A 23,684-nucleotide genomic window follows, 5' to 3' on the forward strand; every position below is an offset into this window, starting at 1 on the left:
TTGAGAATTAATTTTGGATTAATTTGAATTGTTCAAATTAGTTAAGGGAACTAATCATATATGATATAATTAATATAATGTATTTGATACATTATAATATAAAGTTGTTTTTTAGAGGAATTAAATGTTTGAATGTGATTCAAATACTAATTGTGTGGATGAGATTCATATAATTGAATTTAGTATAAATGTGATTTAGACTAATGAATGACTGAGAGAAATTAAAACTATAGGTTATATGTTATATTTGATATAACATATAGTTATGTATACATAGAATAAGTTTGTTTTATATATATATATATATATACACACACATATATGTAACTATTATTTAAATTAAATTTATTTTTATTTTTAATTTAAATTTTCAAAATTAAAAGGAGGGAGTTACAATTCCCTCCCATTAATTCTCTCTCAATTAAATGTGTGTGGGGAGTTATAGGAGGTTGGCTGAAGATCTGTATCTTCTCCTCTCTTGCTTCTAACGTAGAAGTATGTACTGAAAAAAATCATTCTGGTTTTTTCTTCCAAGAAAACACAGAAGAAAAGTTGTTTTCTTCCTCCTCTCTAAAATCCTTTCCCTCTTCCTAAAATCTTAGCTGAGCCCAACATTCCTGCTTATTCTCATCCCTTAAGAAGAATACAGGAGGTTCTCTTGTGGTGATGGCCATCTGAGTTTTTGGAGATCGAAGTTTTTGTAATCGGATCGAGGGAATATGTGAAGACCTTGTGGCTTCAAGGGTAAGGTATTTTATTTCTTCCCTTCTTCCTCGATTAGCATGTTGTGAATTACTAGTTATGCATAAATTTGAATGTTCTTTAATTTTATTCTGTAAAAAATAAATTTTGGACGATCCTGCTTCCGTAGTGGACCTCATGGTTTCTTCAGGTACGTCGACCGCTACCTGGAGAGGAAAACATTAAAAAGAGTGAGCTGGAAGCCGAGTGAGTGACTTTTTTTTAAGAAAACAAGCTTTGTAACTCATAGTATAAACAACTTAATAATAAAGCATTCTTATTAACATACCGGGTTCAAAAATAACAATTAGGAAATAAAGAAAACATAACATGAAAACCCCAGTTTAAACTCATCAACATATCCTATAGAATTCCTTTACTTCTTTGCCCGAACATAGGGGAGAGCCCTTTTGCTCAATCCTTACTAACCTTAGTTGAGAGAGAGCCCCTTTGCTTGATCTCATCAACGTTGATAACATAAGTCTTACGTGCACGTAGAACTGAATAGGATCCTACGTACCTTATCATACCTTTGATAGCAAGGATAGTCATATAACTAGGTACCTTACAATACCTTCGATACCAAAGCTTAGGAGTAGGTTTTCATATTTTCGTACATGTTAACATCATTAACTAGCATGCTTGTCAAACTTACCGAAATTAGTAAATAATTCATTTAAATGCTAAGTCATGGCATGAAAACTCAAGTGGAACATATGGAAATTTCATATAAAAAATGTCTTTAAAAACATCAATCATGCATTAAACTCGATTCTCATTACTAAGAGCATCCGTTGAACATTAAAGTAAAAGTAACTATGCATAGAACATTCATAAGTAAAACATTTAGAAAATATTTTGAAAACTAGTCACTCATTGTCTTAAGCTACTTATCCAAGGGGTCTATAAGCCTGTCCTATTTCATTTACTCTGAAATATGGAAAGGTCCCTTGATCAGAGTAACTAGCTCCCTTTTGAGCTTGGTGCATAAAGTTAACTTCATTGCATACTAGTAATTCATCGCATCACAACTAGTTCAACGCATCATAACTCATCTTCACCGTATCAGTTATCCTTAGCCGTCTTACCTTATAACTTGGCTGAAAATTTGGATAGCTTTCCTCAGGATGCTCGGATAAGTACTGAAACACCTTCTTAGCCTATGTGATGAATGTTTACTATATGATGTACTTAAAGTGCCTTAATTGTGAACTTTTTGTCTACACATGAATGCATATCATCAATTGGTCAGCTGCTCGCTTGTTCTTCATATGCAGCTACCTGCTTATTCATCCACAACATCATTTCAAATTTCAAGTTTCTAGATTTCATAACTTTAATTCCAACGTTCAACTAGCTAAGCTTCATTTAATGAATTTGCTCATAAGCATCTTAACTTTTTTACCCTAGAACTTGAGCATTTCTCCCTTTGAGTTGATTGGAAATCTCCAACTTTCCTTCAAGCTTGTCGAGAACTCTTCACACTTTCTAAGTCTTTAGATGGCAGCAACATTCTTTTCCTCAAGTGTAAGAAAATTTTGGCAAACTATTTCCCTTCTTTTTAAGGTTAATTAATACTTAGGTTTGTATGAACATTCCAGCCTAATTAAACGCCACCTGATATACTTATCTTCCAATTATTATCTCTAAGACCGCCACTTGGCCTGCTTACAAATTAATTAAGTTGAACTCCTCAGCTTAACTGTGGCCTTGCGGCCACTTAAGCATTTTCCTGTCAGTGCATACTTTTATTTATCGTCATTTCCTCTGAGCAACACCTTCAACGCATGATCTTCTGTCGCCTAGCTTGTCAGCTTAACCTCAACATTGGCATACAAGGTTGGTCGCATACTTCCTCTATACCCCTTTGCTATGCTTAGCCATAAGATTCCCTTCTTGGACATCTAGCCGCATAGTTCAACAGGACTGGTCGCATGGCGCCTCATAGCTCCAATGCATGAAGTCCTCTACTTTCTCTAAGCGTTAACTTCCTCATACTTCACCCAAGAACTCAAATTCCATACTTAGCATAATTTATTGCCCTTTTTCCTAGCTTGCCATTGTTTAACCTTCTCAACTTTCTATATGTCAACTACTTAATAACCTGAGCGCATATACTCGTGATACTTAGAAAATTTTCCTTCTCTTAACATTTCAAACGCATCATTGATTAAGCATGGTTAGCTTATTTTTTTCATAATCTTAATACACATCTTTAACACATAATTAAGAGAACTTAAACTTAATTAACTAGTAAAACAAGTTTAGGGGTTTACACCCCCAAGCCCCAAATCATTTTTATATGTGTTTTATGTGATTTATGATAGGTTTATACATGTTTAGATAGTATTTTTTAATACTTTTCTTTTATTCGCAATATCTCGCAACAACTTTTCAACTTCCAAACTTAAAATATCTAACTCTAAATCATTTTTATATGTTTTTTTTAGGTATTTTAGAATCGGTTTAGACATGTTTTAGATAGTTTTCTTAGACATTTTTTTTGTTAATCTCGCAACAACTTTCCAACTTACAAACTTGAAATTTCTTACCTCAAATTATTTTTATATGCGCTTTAGGTGATTTAGGATAGATTTAGACATGTTTTAAATACTTTTTTTAGATATCTTTTTTTATCTTGCAACATCTCGCAATATCTTGTAACAACTTTTCAACTTCCAAACTCAAAATGTCAACACCAAATTACTTTTATATGTATTTTAGGTGTTTTTGTTTTATTTTTTCCTTTTGATTTTTGTAGGAATTAAAATATTTTTCGATAATTGAGGTAGTGGCGAGAGTTCGCCATCAAAAAGATAAAAGAGAATGTCGTTAGTTGTGAAGCTCCCATATTGCATAAATATGGCAGATGTAATCAAATTGCATACACTAAGAAGTCAATTGTACAAGATTAATATAAAAAATATTGTTGAACATTTTAGTTACTTTCATTATTGGTGGATATGTATGAAACTCACATAATGCTTGTTATATTGTTTCATTGTTGTAAGAGATATATGAAACACACCAATCCTAATAAATGTCACATTATTTGTTGTTGGATATATATGAAACACTTTAATTTCAAAGGTAAGATAAAAACTTGCTAAAACATGTTCTTACCCACCCTAAATTACCGAAAATAAGTATGAAACTGATTTGAAGTTAGGAGTTTCAAGTTTGGATGTTGCGAGATAAAAAAATAGTACCTAAAATTCCTAAAACATGTTCGTACCCACCCTAAATCAAAATGATTTGGAATTAGACGTTTTAGGTTTGGACATGCTTGTACCCACCCTACATCACCTAAAAAATATATAAAAGTGATTCGAATTTAAAGGTTTAACAAGTTTGAATGTTGCAAAATAATTACAAATGTTACGAGATAGTTGTAAGATAAAAAATAGTACCTAAAACTCTCTAAAAGATGTTTCTACCCACCCTAAATCACCGAAAATAAGTACAAAGGTAATTTGGAGTTAGAAGTTTCAAGTTTAGACGGTGGAAGATAGTTGCAATATAAAAAAGCAATAACTAAAAAGCGAGCCAAAACACATCCATACCCACCCTAATTAACTTGAAATACATATATAAATGTGTCACAATGAGTTAAGAGTAGAGGTTGGAAGTTTTTGTGTGTAAAGATAGTTGCGAGATATAAAAAATAACACCTAAAATGACATGAAATCCTCAAAATCACCCCAAAAAAAAAAAAAAAATAGCTAAAACATGTTTTGGCAACATAAACCCAACCAAAAAAATTCCAAGAAACAAACCAAAATAAACCCAACCAATAACAATATCCGCAAGTGATGTTAATAGAAAATAAATCCAACTAACAATTTTCGCAAGTCACATGTATATATGCACCCTAAATCACCTAATAATCCAACCCACAACAATTCTTTTTGCAAGAAGCAAAGTAAAATAAACCAACAAAAATTTTATGCTAAGAAAAATATGAAAAAAAGAAAGCTAAAAACCTCCAATTTTTTTTATAAAAAAAAATCAGGAAATCAATACAAAATTGACAAAAACCTCAAATATCTCAACTTTCTGTCCGTTCGAGTCAATGATGGTCCACAAAGATTAAGAAGTTGTCACTTCATAAGCTGTAGACTGAGGACACGTTGTAAAAGTTCTCAAATCCTATGTTTAATAATTGACGGGTGAATTAGGGAAATTGTCAAACATACCATGTTGAAATTTTTTTTTGAAAATTCATTGAAATAATTTTTTTTCGGTCTATCTCAAACTAGATCGCACTAAATTTAATTAAAAAATTAAATTTTTTGGTTACAATTATACTCATTTGTTCACATATTATGTAATATTCCAAATTTTATATCAAATTTTATATATTTTCAAATTTTTTCTAAATTTAGTTATCTTTACCAAATATTATATCAAAATCTTAAGTAATTTTTCAAATCTTTAGTTCAATTTCTAAGTTTCAAATAAATTTACCAATTACTCAAATATATATATATATATTATGGATCTCAAGTGATTGAATTTTGATTTTAAAATTTTGGGAAAGATTAAATTGTTAAAAAAATCAGGTAGAGATGGAAATATATAAAATCTTGTTATTAATCTCGATCAAATTAACACAGAGATCGATGAATTCTCGGGTAGATTAATACTAAGATTTTATATATTTTCTCTTTTTTTTTTTGCAAAATTTAATATTTCCCAAAATTTAAAAATCAAAATGCAATCATCCATACGAAACATCTAATTGGTAAATTTATTTAGAAATTTAGGATCCGTTTGGTAAAGAATCTGAAAATATAAATTCGAAAACAAAAGATTCAATGAAAAAGGAGTTCGGATATGTATTTGGTAGCAAATTAAGAAATTGGATTCTAATTTAAACAATTGTTTAAAATGTGTTTAATACTATATTTCTAAATCATAAAACTAGTTGCAGTTACTCATTAGTATTTAGTTGACATTAAACTATAAAACTATATTAATTTATTTATGAATATGATTTATGTTTACTTAGTATATATCCTTTTGTTAAAAAAAAATGAAATTAGTTTATAACATAACATATTGTATTTCTAAATGTTTTTATCTTTATTTAATATAATTTTGCATTTTAAAATTGAAAATTCAAAATCTAGATACAATGAAAATATAAAAAATGTTGTTTTCAGAATTTGCATTATTTGGATCATAGAATCTAAAAATAGTTCAGAAACAGAATCCAAGTTGTATGTTAAAGACATATCTCTTAAATTTAGTGAATCTGAAAAACATAAAACAGAATCTGAATTCTATACAAACGAACTGAAATTCATATAGCGGAAACTGAGGTTGGCCTAAAGTTTGGAAAAATTACGCAAGAATATGATACAATATTTGGTAAAAGTAATTGAATTTGGAAAAAGTTTGAAAACATAAGATTTGGTAGATTACATGATATTTGAAAATTTTGGTAGAATCTCGGTGTAGTTTACATGTACCGAGAAGGCAAAAAACAATCGATAAATTAAAAAAGTTAATTTTTTAACTAAATCTTAGTGGTCGAGACTTATTATAATTCACTAAAAAGGTACATTGCTATATATATATATATATATATATATATATATATATATATATATATATATATATAAATATATATATATATATATATATATATATATATATATTTGCAAAGGTATCGAATTGAATACAAAGTATATTTTTTTAGGGTTGCGAACGAGCGGCGATCAATCTCCCGAGGCGTCTGTTGTTGTCGTCGTCAATCTCCCGAGGGTTGTCGGTAGCCATTTCGGTGAGGTCGTCGTCGTCTTCGTCTATTCAGTCATCATCTGTTGCTGTCGCCATCTTCGTTCCAACGGTAAGAAGGTCATCGGCTTACGAGTAGCAGGTAGTAGGTAAGAAGGTCGCCGTCTTCTGTTCCGTGGCAGGTACATTCAATCGGGTACGGTAGCAAGTAGTAGGTAAGAAGGTAGGGCACAGAGTAGCAGACTTACAGTAGTTTCTCGTTGTTACAATCGTTAGCAGATGGTGAGTTTAAGCAACAGAGGACGGTGTGAGTTTAGATCTGTAGACGGTGAGGTTAGAAGGTGATGTTAGATGGTGCGTAAATGGTCCCCTTTAAGATTGAAGGAGAATAATGGAGGTCGAGTTGCTCGACATCCCTTTCGTCTGCTTAGATCGGAGATCGATTCGGGATTGGGTGCTCGTTCTTTGGAGGTAAAGGGTTTTGGGATGTTTGACGGTCGTTCTGAGGAGGGTGAAGGGTCTGGTATGAGGAGTATGGCCAAAGTAGGGCTGAGGGGGTTGACAGTGGGTGATTTGACAGTGGTCGAAGGGTTAATCATAAAGTCAGAAGAAATGAACCAGATGGGCTGGGGTTTGGGCTAGTGGTTGGGCAGAGAAGTTTGGGCTCGAGCGGAGTTGGGGTCCAGGATGTGAGAAGTGTGTCTGAGAGCCTTGAGGGTGTTAGGAACTCGAAAGAAAACCGGGTTGTGAGGGGTGTTGGGTTGGGCCTTGAGGGAGTTGAGGTAAGCGGACCTGTCAGGAGTGTGATGAGGCTGGGTGAAGGGAGTGAACTGGTGCAAGGGGAGCTGGGGACAGGGTCTAAAGGTGTAGGGGCTTTGAAGGGTGGGTCGCGTGGTGCTGGGTTGGAGTTGGGAGCCTTGGGGGGGCAGAAGTTAGGCCGTGAGAAGGTCACACGGGCTGGCCTTATTGGAAGCGAGGGTCGTTCGGTGCACGAGCGGGGTTCTCGTGAGAGAGAGGAGACAGTCCTCAAAACCGGGCAGTAGGGGGGTTTAGTCCAAAGTCAGACCGGTTGAAGGAGTGGGTGATTCAGTTGGTTTCGATTCCGGTGTGAAAGGAGAAATTTCGTGGACGACCCTTTTTGGGTCAAATTTGAGGGGAAATTTAGAGTTTATTCCCCCTTTGGATGAAAATGACAAAGTTATTTGTTGAACCTTGTGAGGAGATTATTGATATAGGTGTGTGTTTATGGGAGAAATCTTTGATCAGTCAGTTTGTGATTGACAAACTCCTGTATTCTATTATTTGTTGCCTTATTCAGAGAATTTGGGGACGCGTAGAGATGCCAACTATTACCTTGTTGGAAAACAGGTTGATTATTTTTAAATTTCAAAAGGCCGAGTCACGGGATTGGGTACTGGAGAATGGTCCATGGCACTTGGGTAGCAAACTCATCTTATTATGACAGTGGTCTCCAGGTATTGTTCCTGAAACTTTTGTTTTTTATTCTGTTCCTATCTGGATTAAACTGGAGCGTGTTCATCTGGAGTTGTGGACAAATAGGGGTTTAGCAGTGTTAGCTAGTGCATGGGTAAACCAATCTCTTTTGATGTTGCAATAAGAGATTGGCAACATTTATCATATGTGAGGGTTTGTGTTCAGGTGGATGGTGATTTGTTATTGCCCTCTTCAGTCACTGTTAGAATGCAGAGTCAGGAGTTTATTATTCCAGTAGTGTATGAGTGGAAACCTCGTAGGTGTGCTTGTTGTGGTTTCTTTAGGCATACTGGGGCTGTGTGTGATAAACAATGTGTGACAAAGGATCAGGAATTGTGTATTGTGGCAGTTAATGATGGGTATTTGGGGGAGAATGTGAGACATGAGAGTGTGAGGAAGGGGCAGGATTTGGGTATTGGTGGGAGAGAAGTTAGCCCAGTGGTTGGGAATAGAGGTGTGGAAAGTGATGACAATTTTACTATGGTTAGTTGTCGTCGGCGTGATAGATGAAGTGTAGGGCACAAGGGTGGCAGTGGGTCACCGGGTTCGACACCCTTGAGGAGCAGAGTAGTTTATGGGTCCCCTGGAATTTTAGGTTTTGTAAAGCATGTTGACGAACGTAATTAGTTTGAAGTTTTGTGTGATGAGGGGAGAGACTCATTGCCATTGGCTTTAGTGCAGGCAGATCTTGATTCGTTGTCTATTATGGAAGGGATGTTCAAAAGTTTGGGCAAAACCCCAGTGGGAGGTGGTAGGTGTGATTTCTTGTAAGATTCATGATTTGGTGTTCCTGGAATGTTAGGGGATTGAATGACTCTGTCAAGTGTAGGGTGGTGGCAGACTTCCTGGCTTCCTCCTTTGTTACTTTTTGTTGTTTGCTTGAGACGAGGGTTCGTCGCGAGAACTTTGATATAGTGGTGGGTATGTTTGGTGATGCTTGGAGGTGTGTGTGTAATTATAGTGGGAGGGGAGTTGGGAGGATCTGGGTGATGTGGCGGAAGAGTGTATATGATTTTTTTATAGATGTCAATGGGGATAAGTTCATTTTTAGAACCTTGGTGGATATTGTATCTAGTGTTAGGGTTCATATTGGTGTTATGTATGCCTCTAAACACGTGAGCAAAAAAAAACTTGTGGTCTCAATTGATTGATGTGTGTGCCTCGTGGCAGCTTCCTGGAGTTGTTTTGGGGGATTTTAATGTTATTCGTAGTACTTCAGAGGATTTTGAAGGTTGCTCTAGCTTGAGGGAGATGGAGGAGTTTGATGGGACGTTGTTGGAGGTAGATCTGGTTGGGTTGGGTGTGACAGGTAACTAGATTACTTGGACTAGTAAAATTCAAGGGAATGGTATCTTGCGCCGGTTGGATCGCTGCTTGTCTAATGAGGCGTGGAAGGTAGGTTTTACGTATTCGGAGGTTAAGATTGGTCAGTGGGGGATTTCTGATCATAGCCCTCATCTGGTTTCTACGGGGGAGACGAGGAGTAGGCCACCTCCTACGTTTCGCTATTTTTCTCATTGGGCAAAGGTTGATGGTTTTATTGATACTATCAGGTCAGTGTGGAGAAAGTCAGAGGATGTGTCTCCCATGGTTAGCTTTGTGCAAAATTTGAAGGCAGTGAAGTGGGTTTTACGTGCATCGTTTGGTAGACGTATCTCTGTGTTATCTGAGGAGGTGCGGGTGGCTAGGCCGATTATGGAGGCTGCTCAGGCTGAAGTGGAGAGGGATTCTCACTCATAGTCGGATTGTGCGGAGGCGGCTCGGGCCACTGAGGTGTTCTAGTTAGTAGCTAGATTGGAAGAGGCGTCGCTCCAGCAGAAGGCTAGGTGAGGTGGCTGGAGTTAGGGGATATGAACATGACTTTTTTCCATCGTTGTGTCGATCTCGTCATAGTTGCAATGGTTTATTTACGATTATGGATGCTGAAGAGGACGCGCCAGACGGTGCATGATAGAGTAGTAGGGGTGGTGGTTGAGTTCTTTCGGGATAGTTTGAGATCTCAGCCTGTGGGGTATAGGGATTTTACTACCTGGATTGAGGATATTGTGCAGTTCAGCTGGTCTGAGGAGGGGATGGAGGCGCTTGGTAGTCTAATGAGTCAGGATGAGATTTAGAAGGCTTTATTCTCGATGAAGTCTGGGAAGGCTCATGGGCTTGATGGGTTTTCGATGGATTTTTACAGAGCTGCTTGGAGTGTGGTTGGGGATGATTTCTATGATGCTGTGCTGAACTTTTTTTAGTCATGTTACCTGTCTGGTGGAGTTAATTCTACTGCTATTACTCTTATCCCAAAGAGGCGGGGAGCTAAACATATGGAAGAGTTTTACCCTATTTCTTGTGGCAATGTTGTGTATAGGTATATCTCGAGGACCTTAGCTGAGAGATTAAGGTTGTGGTTGCCTTCTTTCATCAGTGGTAACCAATCTACGTTTGTTCTTGGTAGGTCAATTTTAAATTAACATTTTATTGTGTCAGGAGCTTGTAGGGGGCTACAGGGAGGGCATGGGGAATCCACGTTGTGTGTTGAAGGTAGATCTTCAAAAGGCATATAATTCGTTAAATTGAGATTTTCTATTTGGTGTGTCTGGTTATAGGTACGCCCCTTCAGTTTGTCAGTTGGGTGAGGGCTTATGTTACGTCACATACGTTCTCTGTGATGATTAATGGTTCCCTTTAGGGGTTTTTTTCCTGGTAGGAAGGGGTTAAGGCAAGGGGATCTGTTGTCTCCTTTTTTGTTTGTGATGGTGATGGAGGTCTTGTCCAGATTGTTGAATAAACCTCCTGTGTGGTTTAGGTTACATGATCAGTGTGAGCGTGTCGGCTGACTCATTTGGTTTTTGCAGACGATTTGATGATTTTCTATGCAGCTAAAAGAGATTCTTTGGAGTTTGTGAGGCAGGTCCTGGTGGATTTTGCAGGGCTGTCTAGGTTAGTTACAAATGTTGGGAAGAGTTCCATGTTTATGTGGGTGTGGAGCCTGGTGAGGCGAAGAAACTAGCTGCGTTTATGGGATTCTCTCTTGGTTCGCTGCCTGTTAGGTATTTGGGGTTACCGTTATTGGTTGGTCGGTTGAGGGCTGTAGATTATGCGTCTTTAGTATAGAGGATTATAGCTCGTATTAGAAGCTGGGCGGTGTGAACCCTCTCTTTTGTTGGAAGGTTGCAGCTTGTTAGGTCTGTTTTACAGTCCTTTCAGGTGTTTTGGTGTAGCATCTTCAAGTTGCCTACGTGTGTAACTCCTGAGGTTGATCGTCTATTATGTAGTTATTTATAGAAGGAAAGTACGGTGGGTCGAGGTGGTGTGCAGGTGGCGTGGGTTGAGGTGTGCTTGCCGCTGTAAGGGGGGGTTGGGTGTGAAACATGTGGCTTCATGGAATCAGGCTGCTATTATGAAGCTGCTCTAGCTTCTCTTAATTGAATCAGGTTCATTATGGGTGGCGTGGGTGGAGGCGTATGTTTTGCGTGGACGGTCTTCGTGGGCTGTTCGGAATGAGGTTGGGAGGTCTTGGTGCTTGAAGGCTATCTTGCGTTGTAGAGATAGATTCAAGCATCTGGTTCGTTTGATGGTCGGCGATGGTCGATCTTATTTCGTTTGGTGGGATCCTTGGTTGCTGGGGGGTGCAATTTTGGATTCATATGGGTCTACAGTGGTTTATGATTCAGGGAGTAGTTTGGAGGCACGGTTGTCGAAGTTCTTAGATAGTGAGGGAGGTTGGAGGTGGCTTACAGTGACTTGGGAGTTGCTTAGGATTTGGGGCCTTATTCAGGCAGTGGGGCCTAGGGTGAGAGGGGAGGATTATTGGGTTTGAGAGCCAGGTGCTAGTGGGCGGTTTTCTATCGGTAGTGCATGAGAGAGTTTGCGTCCTTGTCGTTCTAGGGTGTCTTGGGCTAGTATTTTGTAGGCGAGGGGTGGTATTCCACACCACTCCTTCTGTGCGTGGTTAGCTGTGAAGGACAGGTTGGGTACGCAGGATTGGTTGAGAAGCTAGGGTGTGTTGTCAGAGGGGGGTTGTCTTCTGTGTGGGGAAGGTATAGAGTCTCGGGATCATTTATTTTTTGAGTGTGGGGTTTGGGAGAAAGGTGTGGTCTAGTGTGTTGCGTCAATTGGGTTCGTCACATCGGGTGGCGGGTTGGGATGTCTAGTTGAATTGGTTGTGCCGAGTGGGGTCGGGTAATGGGGTGCGTAGTAAGTTGTTCGTGTATTCTGGTGTGCTTCCATCTACTACATCTGACAGGAGCATAATCGGCGGCTACATATTGGTCGTATGAGGTCGATGTCTGCTTTGTTTCACCTTATGATCTCTACGGTTCATGCTCGAGCTGCTTCCTCGCGGGTTGATCTTCTTGGTCTTATCTATGTGTTTACGATTGTTTTTCTTCTTTTTGAACTTATTGTTGCTCTCTGTTTTGTTGTTGACCCTTGTTGTAGGGTTTTGGTTTCTCTTCTCTAGCTTTCTCCCCGGTGTTTTGGGGTTTTTTTTTACATTTATGTTTGGTTTGCTCAGGTTTTTTCTTATTGGCTTTGTTTGCATTTTATTGCCTTGTCTTTGCTTGTGCTTTGTTGCTTTGATGCCTTGATCTCGGGCTGTGGGATCCTCCTTGTTGTTGTATAATAATATCATCTATTCTAAAAATTAAAAAAAAAAATTGTATACAACTCAAATATATTCCATAATTGTTATAAAATATTCTAAAACTTGGATTATTATATTGGAATAACCATTTTTCTCAAATACCCCACGATACGAAGGTTTCAACCTTTCCATAATTCATAAGAAATTTTCTATGTTTTCATATATGAAATTCCATATATAATATAATTAACCTTCAACCATGGGGGGAGATATTCATATAATGGATCTTATCCCAATTTTGGAATCAATCATTTTATAGATCAAAAAATTCTGACTATAAATTTCATTGCTATTACATCTTCTATCTTATATAAATTACTTTTTCTCTAATGATTCCCATAGTTTTTTGCTATATCCACCACTATACACATTATATAGTGTTATATAGTCCACTCAAAATGTGGCTCTTGCATAAATATTTTGCATGTGTTTCCATGCCTCAAGTATAAACAACTTTTATTTGTAGGCTTCTCCTTTAACATTACAACAATGTGTTCTTTCAAAAAAACTTGACAAAATCAAATATTGCCATTATTTGGAATAGACATCATTAAATTTCTCCAAGATTTCCACCAACAATATGTGGTACAGTAATTTGATTTCGTTGATGAAATTTATGTGAAATCGATCACCAAATATTTGTGAAACAAAATAATAACTTTACCAAATAAGTTTTCACAAAATAAAATCAATAAGGCATCAAATAAACTTTGGACATTATTCATTAGGCTTGAAACGTAAAATACCATGAAAACATTATGCTTTATACCCATTATGCATAATAGTAACAATGTACATAAATAAGGCAATTAAAAAAGGGTTTCTACGTAGAAGGCCTAAAGAAAACCCTATATTTCTTGTCTTAAAATTTGAAATTTTTTCAAAGATGACTTTTAGGTTAATTTTGGACAATTATACTTTTATTTATTTATTTATATCCGAATTTTATATATATTTTCCTATTTCTTAAACTACTCTAATGATAGGGAGAGAAAATACATTTATTATAGAGTGAAAATGCATTTAATATAATTTTTCTCATTTATCAATTGGAGAGAGAAAATACATTTATGGTTATTTTTTCCATTTAGTAAATATAAAAAATAGAAAAAAAATAAATTTAAAAGTTGAATTGGGTCCATTGTTTGTTTGCTCCAAGTTCGCCATCACCGTTCATAGCTTCGAATTTGCTATTGTCGTTCGTCCACTTCAAGTCCGTCATTGTTGTTCGTGTCATTCCGTGCTTGCCCCATGTCATCTGTCTCCCACCTGTAACTCACACCACTAGGAGAAAAGAGAGGGAGGGAGAAGGAGAAAAGAATATATGCATGGGGAAGAGAATATATGCATGTATATATATAATGTAAGTGAGGGTTAAATTGTAAATAGATAAGAAACAAAATATATAAATATTTTTCTATACAAGAATTATGTATATATATGAAATTATTTTCCTAAAACATAATTCTAAAACTGAATATACACATACTGGTGTATCCTTACTAAAGTGAAACCAACATAAAAAAAAAAATAAAAAGATTATACCTACAAACTTGATGCTTAAAATTGTTATATTAATAATTTCACCAAAAATATAAGAAAATATATAAACTTGTAAACGTGGGAGAATCTGACCCAACGACTTCAGTGTTTTTTTAAGATAATTTTACTTACTTTAGTGCTTGAGTTTCTTGAGTAATTATCTCCCAAGATAGAACAAATTAACTTTCTTATGAGAGGAACTACTCGTCCACAAGATCCAACCAATTATACTTTGTGAAAATAAATCAAATTTGAACCAATTTATAAAAAAAGTAAAAATGTTTTTATGAAAAAAATAATGGTAAAAAAGTTCTTTTTTGTAATTTGAATAAGATTTATGACTATTCGTAGTCATTGGAATAGTTTTAAATTGGTTAATTACGAAAAGATACGTTGATTTATTAACCAATAGTTACTACTTTACACATGTCCGGTCCTTCACGGACAAACAAAGTGAGGCACTCTTGGCTGATCACTAAGAGCCCCAACAACAATACGGAAAATTTCAGAAAATGACCCGAAATCCAAAAACTTTTCTACCAATGACCTCTTCCTAAAATCTTTTCTACCACTAATCTTTTGCCCATGCGAAATTCCAAAATTACCCCTAATTTTTAAAAAGCCTTCAGACGTTTAGTGAACACGCGTCTCTATGAATACTTTACAAAGATAGGGTCTCTCTCCATTTCGTTCATTTCCTGATCGTTGAGAGAATACTAAGCGAGCGTTTAGAGAATAAAGCGAGTGCTTAGATATTACTAAGAAATCAGATAGAGATTACTAAGCGATCGTATGGAGATTACTAAGCGATCGTTTAACTAACTGTTACGCGATCATTTAGATATCCATTATGCGATCGTTTGGCTAACTGTTACGTGATCATTTAGTTTTTGTTATACAATTGTTTAGATATTTATTATGCGATCATTTAGATATCTGTTATGCGATCGTTTAGTTTTTGTTATATGATCGTTTAGGTTTTGTTATACGATCGTTTGGCTAATTGTTACGCGATCGTTAAGATATATGTTTATGCGATCGTTTAGTTTTTGTTACGCGATCGTTTAGATATCTGTTATGCGATCGTTTAGTCTTTGTTATACGATCGTTTAGGTTTTGTTATACAATCGTTTATATTTTGTTATGCGATCATTTAGTTTTTTTTATGCGGTCGTTTAGATAAATTTGTACTAAATTTGTAGAATACAATTGGTGTTGTACATTTAAATAAGCAAATAAATAACTAAGCGATCGTTTAGATAAGTTTGTGCTAAAATTACATATTGTACAGTATAATTGGTGCTAAAATTACATATTGTACAGTATAAATTTGTATAGTATAATTGGTGTTGTACAGAAAAAACGAAGCAAAAATTACATATTGTTTAGTCTAGATGGGCCAGTGCCAGGTGTTATTAATGTTTGTTTGCACGTTTTCTTATTATGTCCTCTCTGACCACATCGTATACACCTGTGTATTTGTCGTGGCTCCTCTCCAATTGAAGGTATCCTGACGGTTTGACGTTGACCTACACTTGCTACCTTTTGCGATGGTAGAATTGGTTCAAAATCTCCAACATCTCCAACATATGGTCTTTGAACCCATTCTTGACTATGTTTGACTGGGAAATTGGTTCAGCGTAAGCAGTAAGCACACACTCAACTGTAAACCATTTTGGGGGAGTCGAGACCAATAGATTGTAGCAACATTTGATGTGTATATCAAACATATGCGGATCGATATTCAGTCGTTGGTACATTATACTCACTAATTCACTGACTGTTATATCATTTCTAACTTTCAAACTTTTCATATGACCACCAATATAATTTCTTCCGGACTCATCCTAATCTCTACCAAATTGTACAAAGATGCGAAGTAGTGTTATTGATCTACAATGGGTCAAACAAATCATTGATAAGTGAACAATCGTTTTTACATTACTATGCATCGTGTATAAATTACTATGCATTATTTATACATTACCATGCGATCGTGTATAAATTACTATGTGATTGTTTATACATTACCATGCGATCGTGTATAAATTACTATACAATCGTTTATATTTTACTATGCGATCGTGTATAAATTATTACATGATTGTTTATAATTTACTATATGATTGTGTAATAAACAATTGCATAATAATGTATAAACGATCGTATTGTAATTTAATGCTAAACGACACTTATATTGTAATGAACGATTGTGTATATATTACTACACGATCGTGTATAAATTACTACACGATTGTTTATAATTTACTATACGATCGTAATTTATGAACGATCGTGTAGTAATTTATACACGAACACATGGTAAACGATTGCATAGTAATGTATAAACGATCGCATAGTAATGTATAAACCATCGTATAGTAATGTATAAATGATCGTATTCTAATTTAATGTTAAACAATACTTATTATGAAAGCGATATGAGACAAGAAATCGTACATTGAATGAAGGGCTGAAAAAACCGTTGAAGGAAGAAAAAATGTGGACTGAATCTGACGATGAAAGCAATCAACGAAGATGTTGGGCTGAAACTCCGAGAGAAAGCTACAAGAGAACAATGAGAGAATTTCGTAAGGAGTTCGACGACAGAAAGTGGATAATGAGAGTTACGTTCCATTCTCTTCAATGCTATTGGAAAAATATTAGTTGAGAAAAATGTTTTGGTGGTGTATTGAATGCACATTGAATGAATGGCCGAAGAAATTGTTGAAGGAAGAAGAAATGTGGTATGGTTTGAAGGCTTTTTAAAAATTTGGGATAACCTTAAAATTTCGCATGAACAAAATGTAAAAAGTCATTGACAAGAAAAGTGTTTTGGTCTGGAGTCATTTTGTGAAATTTTCCCAGCAACACCGAGTTGTCCGTACGGTTCAAACAAACTTTCCTACCTGAGAGGGGAGGAGCGAAAGTGGACCCTTTCACTTAATTGATACGTTACCGCCGTCCGAAGGTACTGTCGCCCGTCCGATATCACTTGTCGCGCGAGAGAGAAGAAGACAGCGTGAGATTCCTTTTACTTCGTTTTAGGGCTTTTTTCCCATTAGGGACAACTTGGACATTTCATTTCATATGTCCATTTGTCCCAAAAATCTTTATTTTGAAAGTTCGAAGCACAGGTGAAAAACAGCCGAGAGAGAAGGGTTTTAGCTCACTACTCTTAAAACACTACTCTCAAAACTTCCATGGAGATCGGAGCGAACTGCAGGGTTTTGGATCAGCCCCGATTCTTATGCGCGGCAAAGGGTTTTCAAATCCCTAGAGAACCCTCAAGTATTTTTCCAAATGCTTCCTTTTATAAACCCCCAAGAAATTTCGATTGCAAAGCCATTCTCAAAGACTTCCAAGTACCCATGGAAAAGGTTGTTCTTCTATGCTTGTTAAGCTGAACTTCATGGTATTCATTGCTTTTAGAGTTAGTGTTTCGATTCTGTTTCTTTAGATATTTGGACGATGATGATAAATGAGTTATTTCTGTTTCTTTTATGTTGGGTTGTGATTTTGTTTTTTTTGTTTTTTTTTGTTTTTTTTTGTTTTTTTTACATTTTACTCAGAAGAAGATCAGTGTTATAAATGAGCTTTCGAGTTTGGTGGCTTTATCCCCTTTAGATGGTCGTTATTGGGGTAAGGTCAAGGACTTGGCCCCTTATCTAAGCGAATATGGGTTAATCTTCTTCAGGGTTCTGGTTGAGGTACTTGTTGAATTTGATTGATTGATTGATTTCGTAAGATAGTTCTTATATAAATTTATTTGATGTTCTCCTTGCAGCGAAGGAAAGGTGTTTTTGTTTCTCAGTTTCTAAGTTTTATTTTGATTATAGTGGGACAGGAGGAAGGTCTTTGTTTTTATAATGTTATCTATTGAAGGGATTTTGTGTTTTCTACTCTGCTTTAGATCAAGTGGCTAGTGAAGCTGTCGGAAATACCTGAAATCATAGAGGTCCCAAGATTCAGTGAAGATGCTTCTTCCTTTTTACAAGGGCTAATTGACAATTTCTGTGAGGATGATGCTTTGGAGATCAAAAACATTGAGAAAGTGACGAATCACGATGTGAAAGCTGTCGAATACTTCTTAAAACAGAGGTGTCAATCACATCCTGAGATTTCTAAGGTGGGATTTACCTTGCTGTTTCCCGTTTATATAAAAGATGTTTTTCTTGTATATGTTTGTAGAACATTGTAAGATCTTTTAAAGATTCTTTTTTGCATTCCAGGTGCTTGAGTTTTTTCATTTCTCTTGCACATCCGAGGACATTAACAATCTTGCCCATGGACTCATGCTGAAAGAGTCATTGGAAAATGTTGTGCTTCCTTTTATGGACAAGCTGACAAATGCAATAAGCACCATGGCCAAAGATAATGCTTGCATTCCAATGCTTTGCCGCACCCATGGACAGGTTTTAGGCTGACCAAAAATGTGATGTATTCATCTTTTTGACTGTTTAGACCCTAAACTATTTCATGATTTGGTGCTTGTGCCATTTTTAGTGTGTTAGATTAAGATTTTCAGTGACTTAAAAATGTGTGATATTCTTATGAGCAAAACCCTCATATGTTATTTTTTTCCTTATTTTGTATAGCCAGCATCACCTTCAACCCTGGGAAAGGAAATGGCAATTTTTGCTGTCAGACTAAGTAGAGAAAGGTTGGAAGTTTCCAAGGTCAAGATAATGGGAAAGTTTGCTGGCGCAGTTGGAAACTATAATGCACATCTTGTTGCATATCCGAATGTTAACTGGCCTAAAGTGGCCGAAGAGTTTGTGAACTCTTTGGGATTGAGCTTCAATCCCTACGTAACTCAGGTTTGTCTTTATATTGGAATTTGACTTGCCTTTTGATGAAATGTTTTGTGTAGGCTTTTTTCTTTGGTGTTTCATTCTTTGCTAGGCTTAAGTTTGACTTTATATTCTTTTCTCGGCTTGATGGTCTCATTGGTATACTAATAATACTAAAAGGGGAAGAGGCTCTAGGCTGTGGGCTGGTATTCTTAAACATAAAGAGCAATTTTTTAACTTCACAGATTTTCTAGTGGGTGATGGGAAAACTATCAGATTTTGGATGGACATATGGTGTGACACTCAACCCCTCGCTCAGAAATTTCCTGATATTTTTTCTCTGTCCTTGAAAAAAGGACGCCGTGGTTGCGGATTGTTGGTGTGCTTCCAATCAGTCTTGGGAGCTTGGCCTCAGAATAAATGTTTTGGATGGAGAGTTGGGAGATATGATAGCTGTGGTGGAAATCTTGAACTCTTGGGCGCCTCAGAGTGGACGTGACTGCCTTAAATGGAAGTTAGACCCCTCGGGGAAATTTACAACTAAAACTACCTTTTTGAAATTCAGAGAATCTCTGTCTCCACTTTTCTGTTGGTGAGTCTTGTCTGGAAGCTTAAAATCAAAAAGGTGAAGTTCTTCCTTTGGTCCCTTACTTATAGAAGCCTAAATACACACGATAAGCTTCAAAGGAAACTCAAAATTTACTCTCTTAGCCCCTCTGTCCGCTGCCTTTGCCTGAAAAAATGAAGAGACCCTTGATCATATGTTCCTACACTGATAAGGGGGGACTCTCTTATTTAGAACTTTTGGGTTAGATTGTTGCCTCCCAAACAAAGTTGTCAACTGGATGCTGGATGGGCTCATTGGTAGACCCTTTGGTGCTAAAGGGAATATCCTTTGGAGATGTGCTTCGCGGGCCCTCTTGTGGTGCATTTGGAAAGAAAGGAATAGTATAATTTTTAAAGATAAGTTTGCTTCTTTTGATTATTTTTAGACTATTGTTCAACATACAACTTCTTGGTGGTACACTTATTACACCAAATTCTTTTGTAATTATAGCCTTTCGATGATTTTCACCAATTGGAAGGCTCTTATACACTAGTGTTTTTTTTTTTTTTTTGGGGGGGGGAGGTCTTCTCAACCCCCTGCCCTTAGGCTGTTCTCGTTTGTTCTCCGATGGATATATGAGCTTGTTTCTTATCAAAAAGAAAGAAAAGATTGTTTTAGTCTACATGGTTGCAATGCTTATCTTCCGAAGTTATCTAATAGACATATATATTAGACACTAGGTGGAATAAGCTTTTAGAGTTTAAAATTAGACAATTTGATTACTTTCCCAAATTGCTAACTGTATTATTGTACTCTTTTTTTCAGATTGAAACTCATGACTACATGGCTAAACTCTTTTTTACCATTGTGAGATACAATAATATCTTGATTGATTTTGACAGAGATATTTGGGGTTATATATCTTTGGGCTATTTTAAACAGGTGAGTGTTTTAATGCATCTCATCGTTATTATCTCTGGAGGAAAAGATAGATTATTTGATTATTTACCATTTTATGCAGATAACAAAGGCAGGTGAAATTGGTTCTTCGACAATGCCTCACAAAGTAAACCCCATTGATTTTGAAAATAGTGAAGGTAATCTTGGTGTAGCTAATGGAGCATTGGCCCAATTAAGTGAGAAGTTACCCATATCTCGATGGCAGGTATACCTTTATCTTGACATTTGATTTTTTCTTCAATTCTTTGAGTTGGTAAATGGTAATTATGTGTGAGATGTGACAATGTGAGTGTAGGCTCTAGTACCATAATCGTGATTTCTGAAGTCTTGGGCTATGGATTTTATTTTTATTACAACTATGCTAAATAACACAAAAATGTATTTAATAATGTAAAAACTGTATTCGCTAGTCTATCTTTCACTGACTCATCAAAATTTTCATTTCATGTAGGTCTTCAGTTATTGTATTTAACTTGGAGAACTTCTGTCTCTTTTGCAGCGCGACTTGACTGATTCTACTGTTTTAAGGAACATGGGAGTTGGACTTGGACACTCTCTTCTTGCCTACAAAAGCACACTTCAGGGGATATCAAAGCTTCAGGTACTCAGATAATCATCATAAACGTTAATTACCATTAGTTTTGTGAAAAATTGTAGTTGTCAGATAATCGTCTTCCACTTTTTTGGTGGGTTATAATTTGTGACTACTCAAGTTTGCTGATGTATAATGGGAGAAATAAAGTTAATGAGAATAAAAACAGTGAGTGAGCGTGCAACATTAATGAGAAAAAGAGGTAGAGATTCAATAGAATTGGACGCCTGATTTGTGGTTAAGAAAACTGATAACCCCTTAATGTTCATCTATTGATTGGTAAGAATGAAACTTTAAGTCTGTTATTAACTTATCCAAATGAAAGAATTCATCTGCAGATGTGCTGAAGTAATAAAATACTGGCTACTAGGAAGCACAAATAACCTTTTCCATCATATGGGTGATTTAGAAAAACCACATGTAACAAACTGACGGAATTAACTGTTACTTTGCTTTTTAAATCTCATATTTTTCAAGGTTCTTAACACAGTTTCTTCCTCCTGGTTTGTTCTGTCCATATAGTCTATATGGGGCATTTCTTAAACTTAATTATCATTGCATTGTAGGTTAATGAAACCCGTATCAATGACGATTTGGACCAATCATGGGAGGTCCTTGCCGAACCCATACAAACGGTACGTATGTTGATAAGCATTTTTCTTTAATTGCTCCTTTGGTGCTTGTGTTATATAAACTCTACTGAGACTGCTGGTTGTTTGCTTGGAGCGGGTTACGTTGCCCCCATTTAGTAGCATTTTGCTCAGCTCATTAGCACTGTAGTAATCAGATCGGTCACACCAAAGTTAGATATATCTATTTGGTTCATGAAGTTTCATAGGGATAGTCCAATGATATTGTATTTCCATAATCATCAATTATCTATTTCTTGAAGGTCATGCGACGATATGGTGTCCCTGAGCCTTATGAGAAGCTAAAGGAATTAACCAGAGGAAAAACAGTTACTAAGGAAAGCATAAGGAGATTTATTGAAGGGTTGGAATTACCAAATGAAGGTAAGACAATTCTGTTGAATCTAACACCTCATAGCTATGTTGGAGCAGCGGTTGAATTGGCCAAGGATGTAGACATGGCCTTGAATCTTGTGAACAGAGGAGAGCTCTTCTAAATTCTAAGGGGGCATTGATTTCACTAGGTCACATTTTTGAAGTGTTGTATAACATTTAAACATTCAACTTTGGTTCTAGCCTTATATTCCTGTTCCCATTTCTGACCTGTTTACAAGATAAAAATTTATGTAACTTAATAAACGCATGAAGTTTGCAGAGGGTAAGTGTTTGTATATTGACTGTGGCTAATTGGAAAAACTATGTCAACTTGAGCATAGCTCGATTTAGGAATATAACAATCGTCCATCTTTACATGAGGTTTGAAGTTTGCACTCAAAGAAAGAAAACATATTTGTGAATATTTAGAAAAAAAAAAAAATTGTATGTAGCAGAGATATGGTAGATGAGGAGTGATGACTGATGAGCGAGTAGATTGAGAAAAAAAAATTGTGAATATTTAGAAATAATAGAGATTTGAAACAGAGGTCATCAAGTTTTTCTCTGATTAATTGATTGTCACATCATATGAATGATAAGATTTTAAGAGTTTGATAATTTAAACTAAATCATACAACAATTTTAATATTTATTTTAAGAAGGATGATGCTATTACTTTACAAGTGTAACTATTCATAAATTCTTTTATCTTTAAAAATTAATAACTTTAATTATTCTAAACATACACCATCATGATAGTTGACTAAAGTCTTAAATTTTAGACAAATCAAATAATAAACTTAATTTTATTTATAGATAGCTTCAAAATCTTTACAAACATAGTTGCGTACCAAACTAACTTTTTCTAATGCGAATTATATCTGCTAAAATTTAGAAAAAAAAAAAAAAATACTTGGAATGCAATCTAGATCACTTTTTAACTTTCAAAAATATTTTTGAAGATTTTTTTATATATAATTAGAGCAAGTTACATTTTGATATGTATTTAAATATTACTCAATTTTAAAAAAGAAAATTTGAATAGGACTACATTTTCTTGAATAGATGGACCACATCTCAAAAATAAAATATCATAATCTCACGATTTTTTTTTTAAAAATCTATAAACGTATTTGATTTTTTAAAACTAATTTAAGAATCATTATATTTCATAGGTAAGATCTTAGAACCTAATATCACTAGTCAATTAAAATATAACTCAATAAATAATGTATCGATTACCATCTAAAAGTTGATATCAAATTCTCCACCTCTGCAAGTTTTTTATCTCCAGCAAAATATAACCTATCATTACCATATGAAATTAAAATAAACAATTTATTAATTATGTGAGGAAGTAACTTGAGGAGATTCATACGAACGACCTGAAGAATTGTACGAAAATGAAATTTAGCATGATTGCATAGAATCAAGTAATTAGAATGAGTATCGAGTAGTTAGGCCACCAGCATGTTTTTCAGGGATGTTCCAGTAATTTCACGATGTGATTACGTACACAAGGTAAAAAAACATTTTAACTTTTCAAAACTCTCGTCTTTTTCATTTGGGTCCATAAAAAGAGGTGATTTTTGTAAGAATGACTTCTTTTTAGGGGCTCAAATGAGATCTAACTCTA

The 23,684-nt window shown here is 35.5% G+C and overlaps 1 protein-coding gene across 4 annotated transcripts; it reads left to right on the forward strand.

Annotated features, from left to right (window-relative positions):
* The first annotated feature begins 16,946 nt into the window (after positions 1 to 16,946).
* On the forward strand, positions 16,947 to 22,404 carry LOC120081791 (uncharacterized). Of its 4 annotated transcripts, XM_039036957.2 has the most exons (11): positions 16,949 to 17,174; positions 17,290 to 17,532; positions 17,725 to 17,862; positions 18,066 to 18,281; positions 18,385 to 18,567; positions 18,751 to 18,972; positions 20,318 to 20,434; positions 20,514 to 20,657; positions 20,952 to 21,053; positions 21,611 to 21,679; positions 21,937 to 22,404. In XM_039036957.2, the coding sequence occupies exons 2-11, from the start codon at positions 17,356 to 17,358 to the stop codon at positions 22,168 to 22,170; spliced, it is 1,602 nt and encodes a 533-aa protein (XP_038892885.1). In that variant the 5' UTR covers positions 16,949 to 17,174; positions 17,290 to 17,355; the 3' UTR covers positions 22,171 to 22,404. The 4 variants fall into 4 exon arrangements, with proteins under 4 accessions (XP_038892884.1, XP_038892885.1, XP_038892886.1 ...); XM_039036956.2 differs by having other exon boundaries at positions 16,947 to 17,532; XM_039036958.2 differs by having other exon boundaries at positions 16,982 to 17,532; positions 17,728 to 17,862.
* Positions 22,405 to 23,684: the final 1,280 nt, after the last annotated feature.

This window comes from Benincasa hispida, chromosome 7, assembly GCF_027475165.1.
Source record: "Benincasa hispida cultivar pf3 chromosome 7, pf3_genome.v1.1, whole genome shotgun sequence".
Classification (NCBI taxonomy): Eukaryota; Viridiplantae; Streptophyta; class Magnoliopsida; order Cucurbitales; family Cucurbitaceae; genus Benincasa; species Benincasa hispida.

Bases quoted from the DNA above. Each gene is read 5' to 3' on its own strand.
- LOC120081791 (XM_039036956.2), top strand. From the start codon at position 17,356: ATGGAGATCGGAGCGAACTGCAGGGTTTTGGATCAGCCCCGATTCTTA. The intron at 17,533-17,724 runs GTTGTTCTTCTA...CATTTTACTCAG, and splicing joins TCCAAGTACCCATGGAAAAG to AAGAAGATCAGTGTTATAAA. The intron at 17,863-18,065 runs GTACTTGTTGAA...ACTCTGCTTTAG, and splicing joins TCTTCAGGGTTCTGGTTGAG to ATCAAGTGGCTAGTGAAGCT.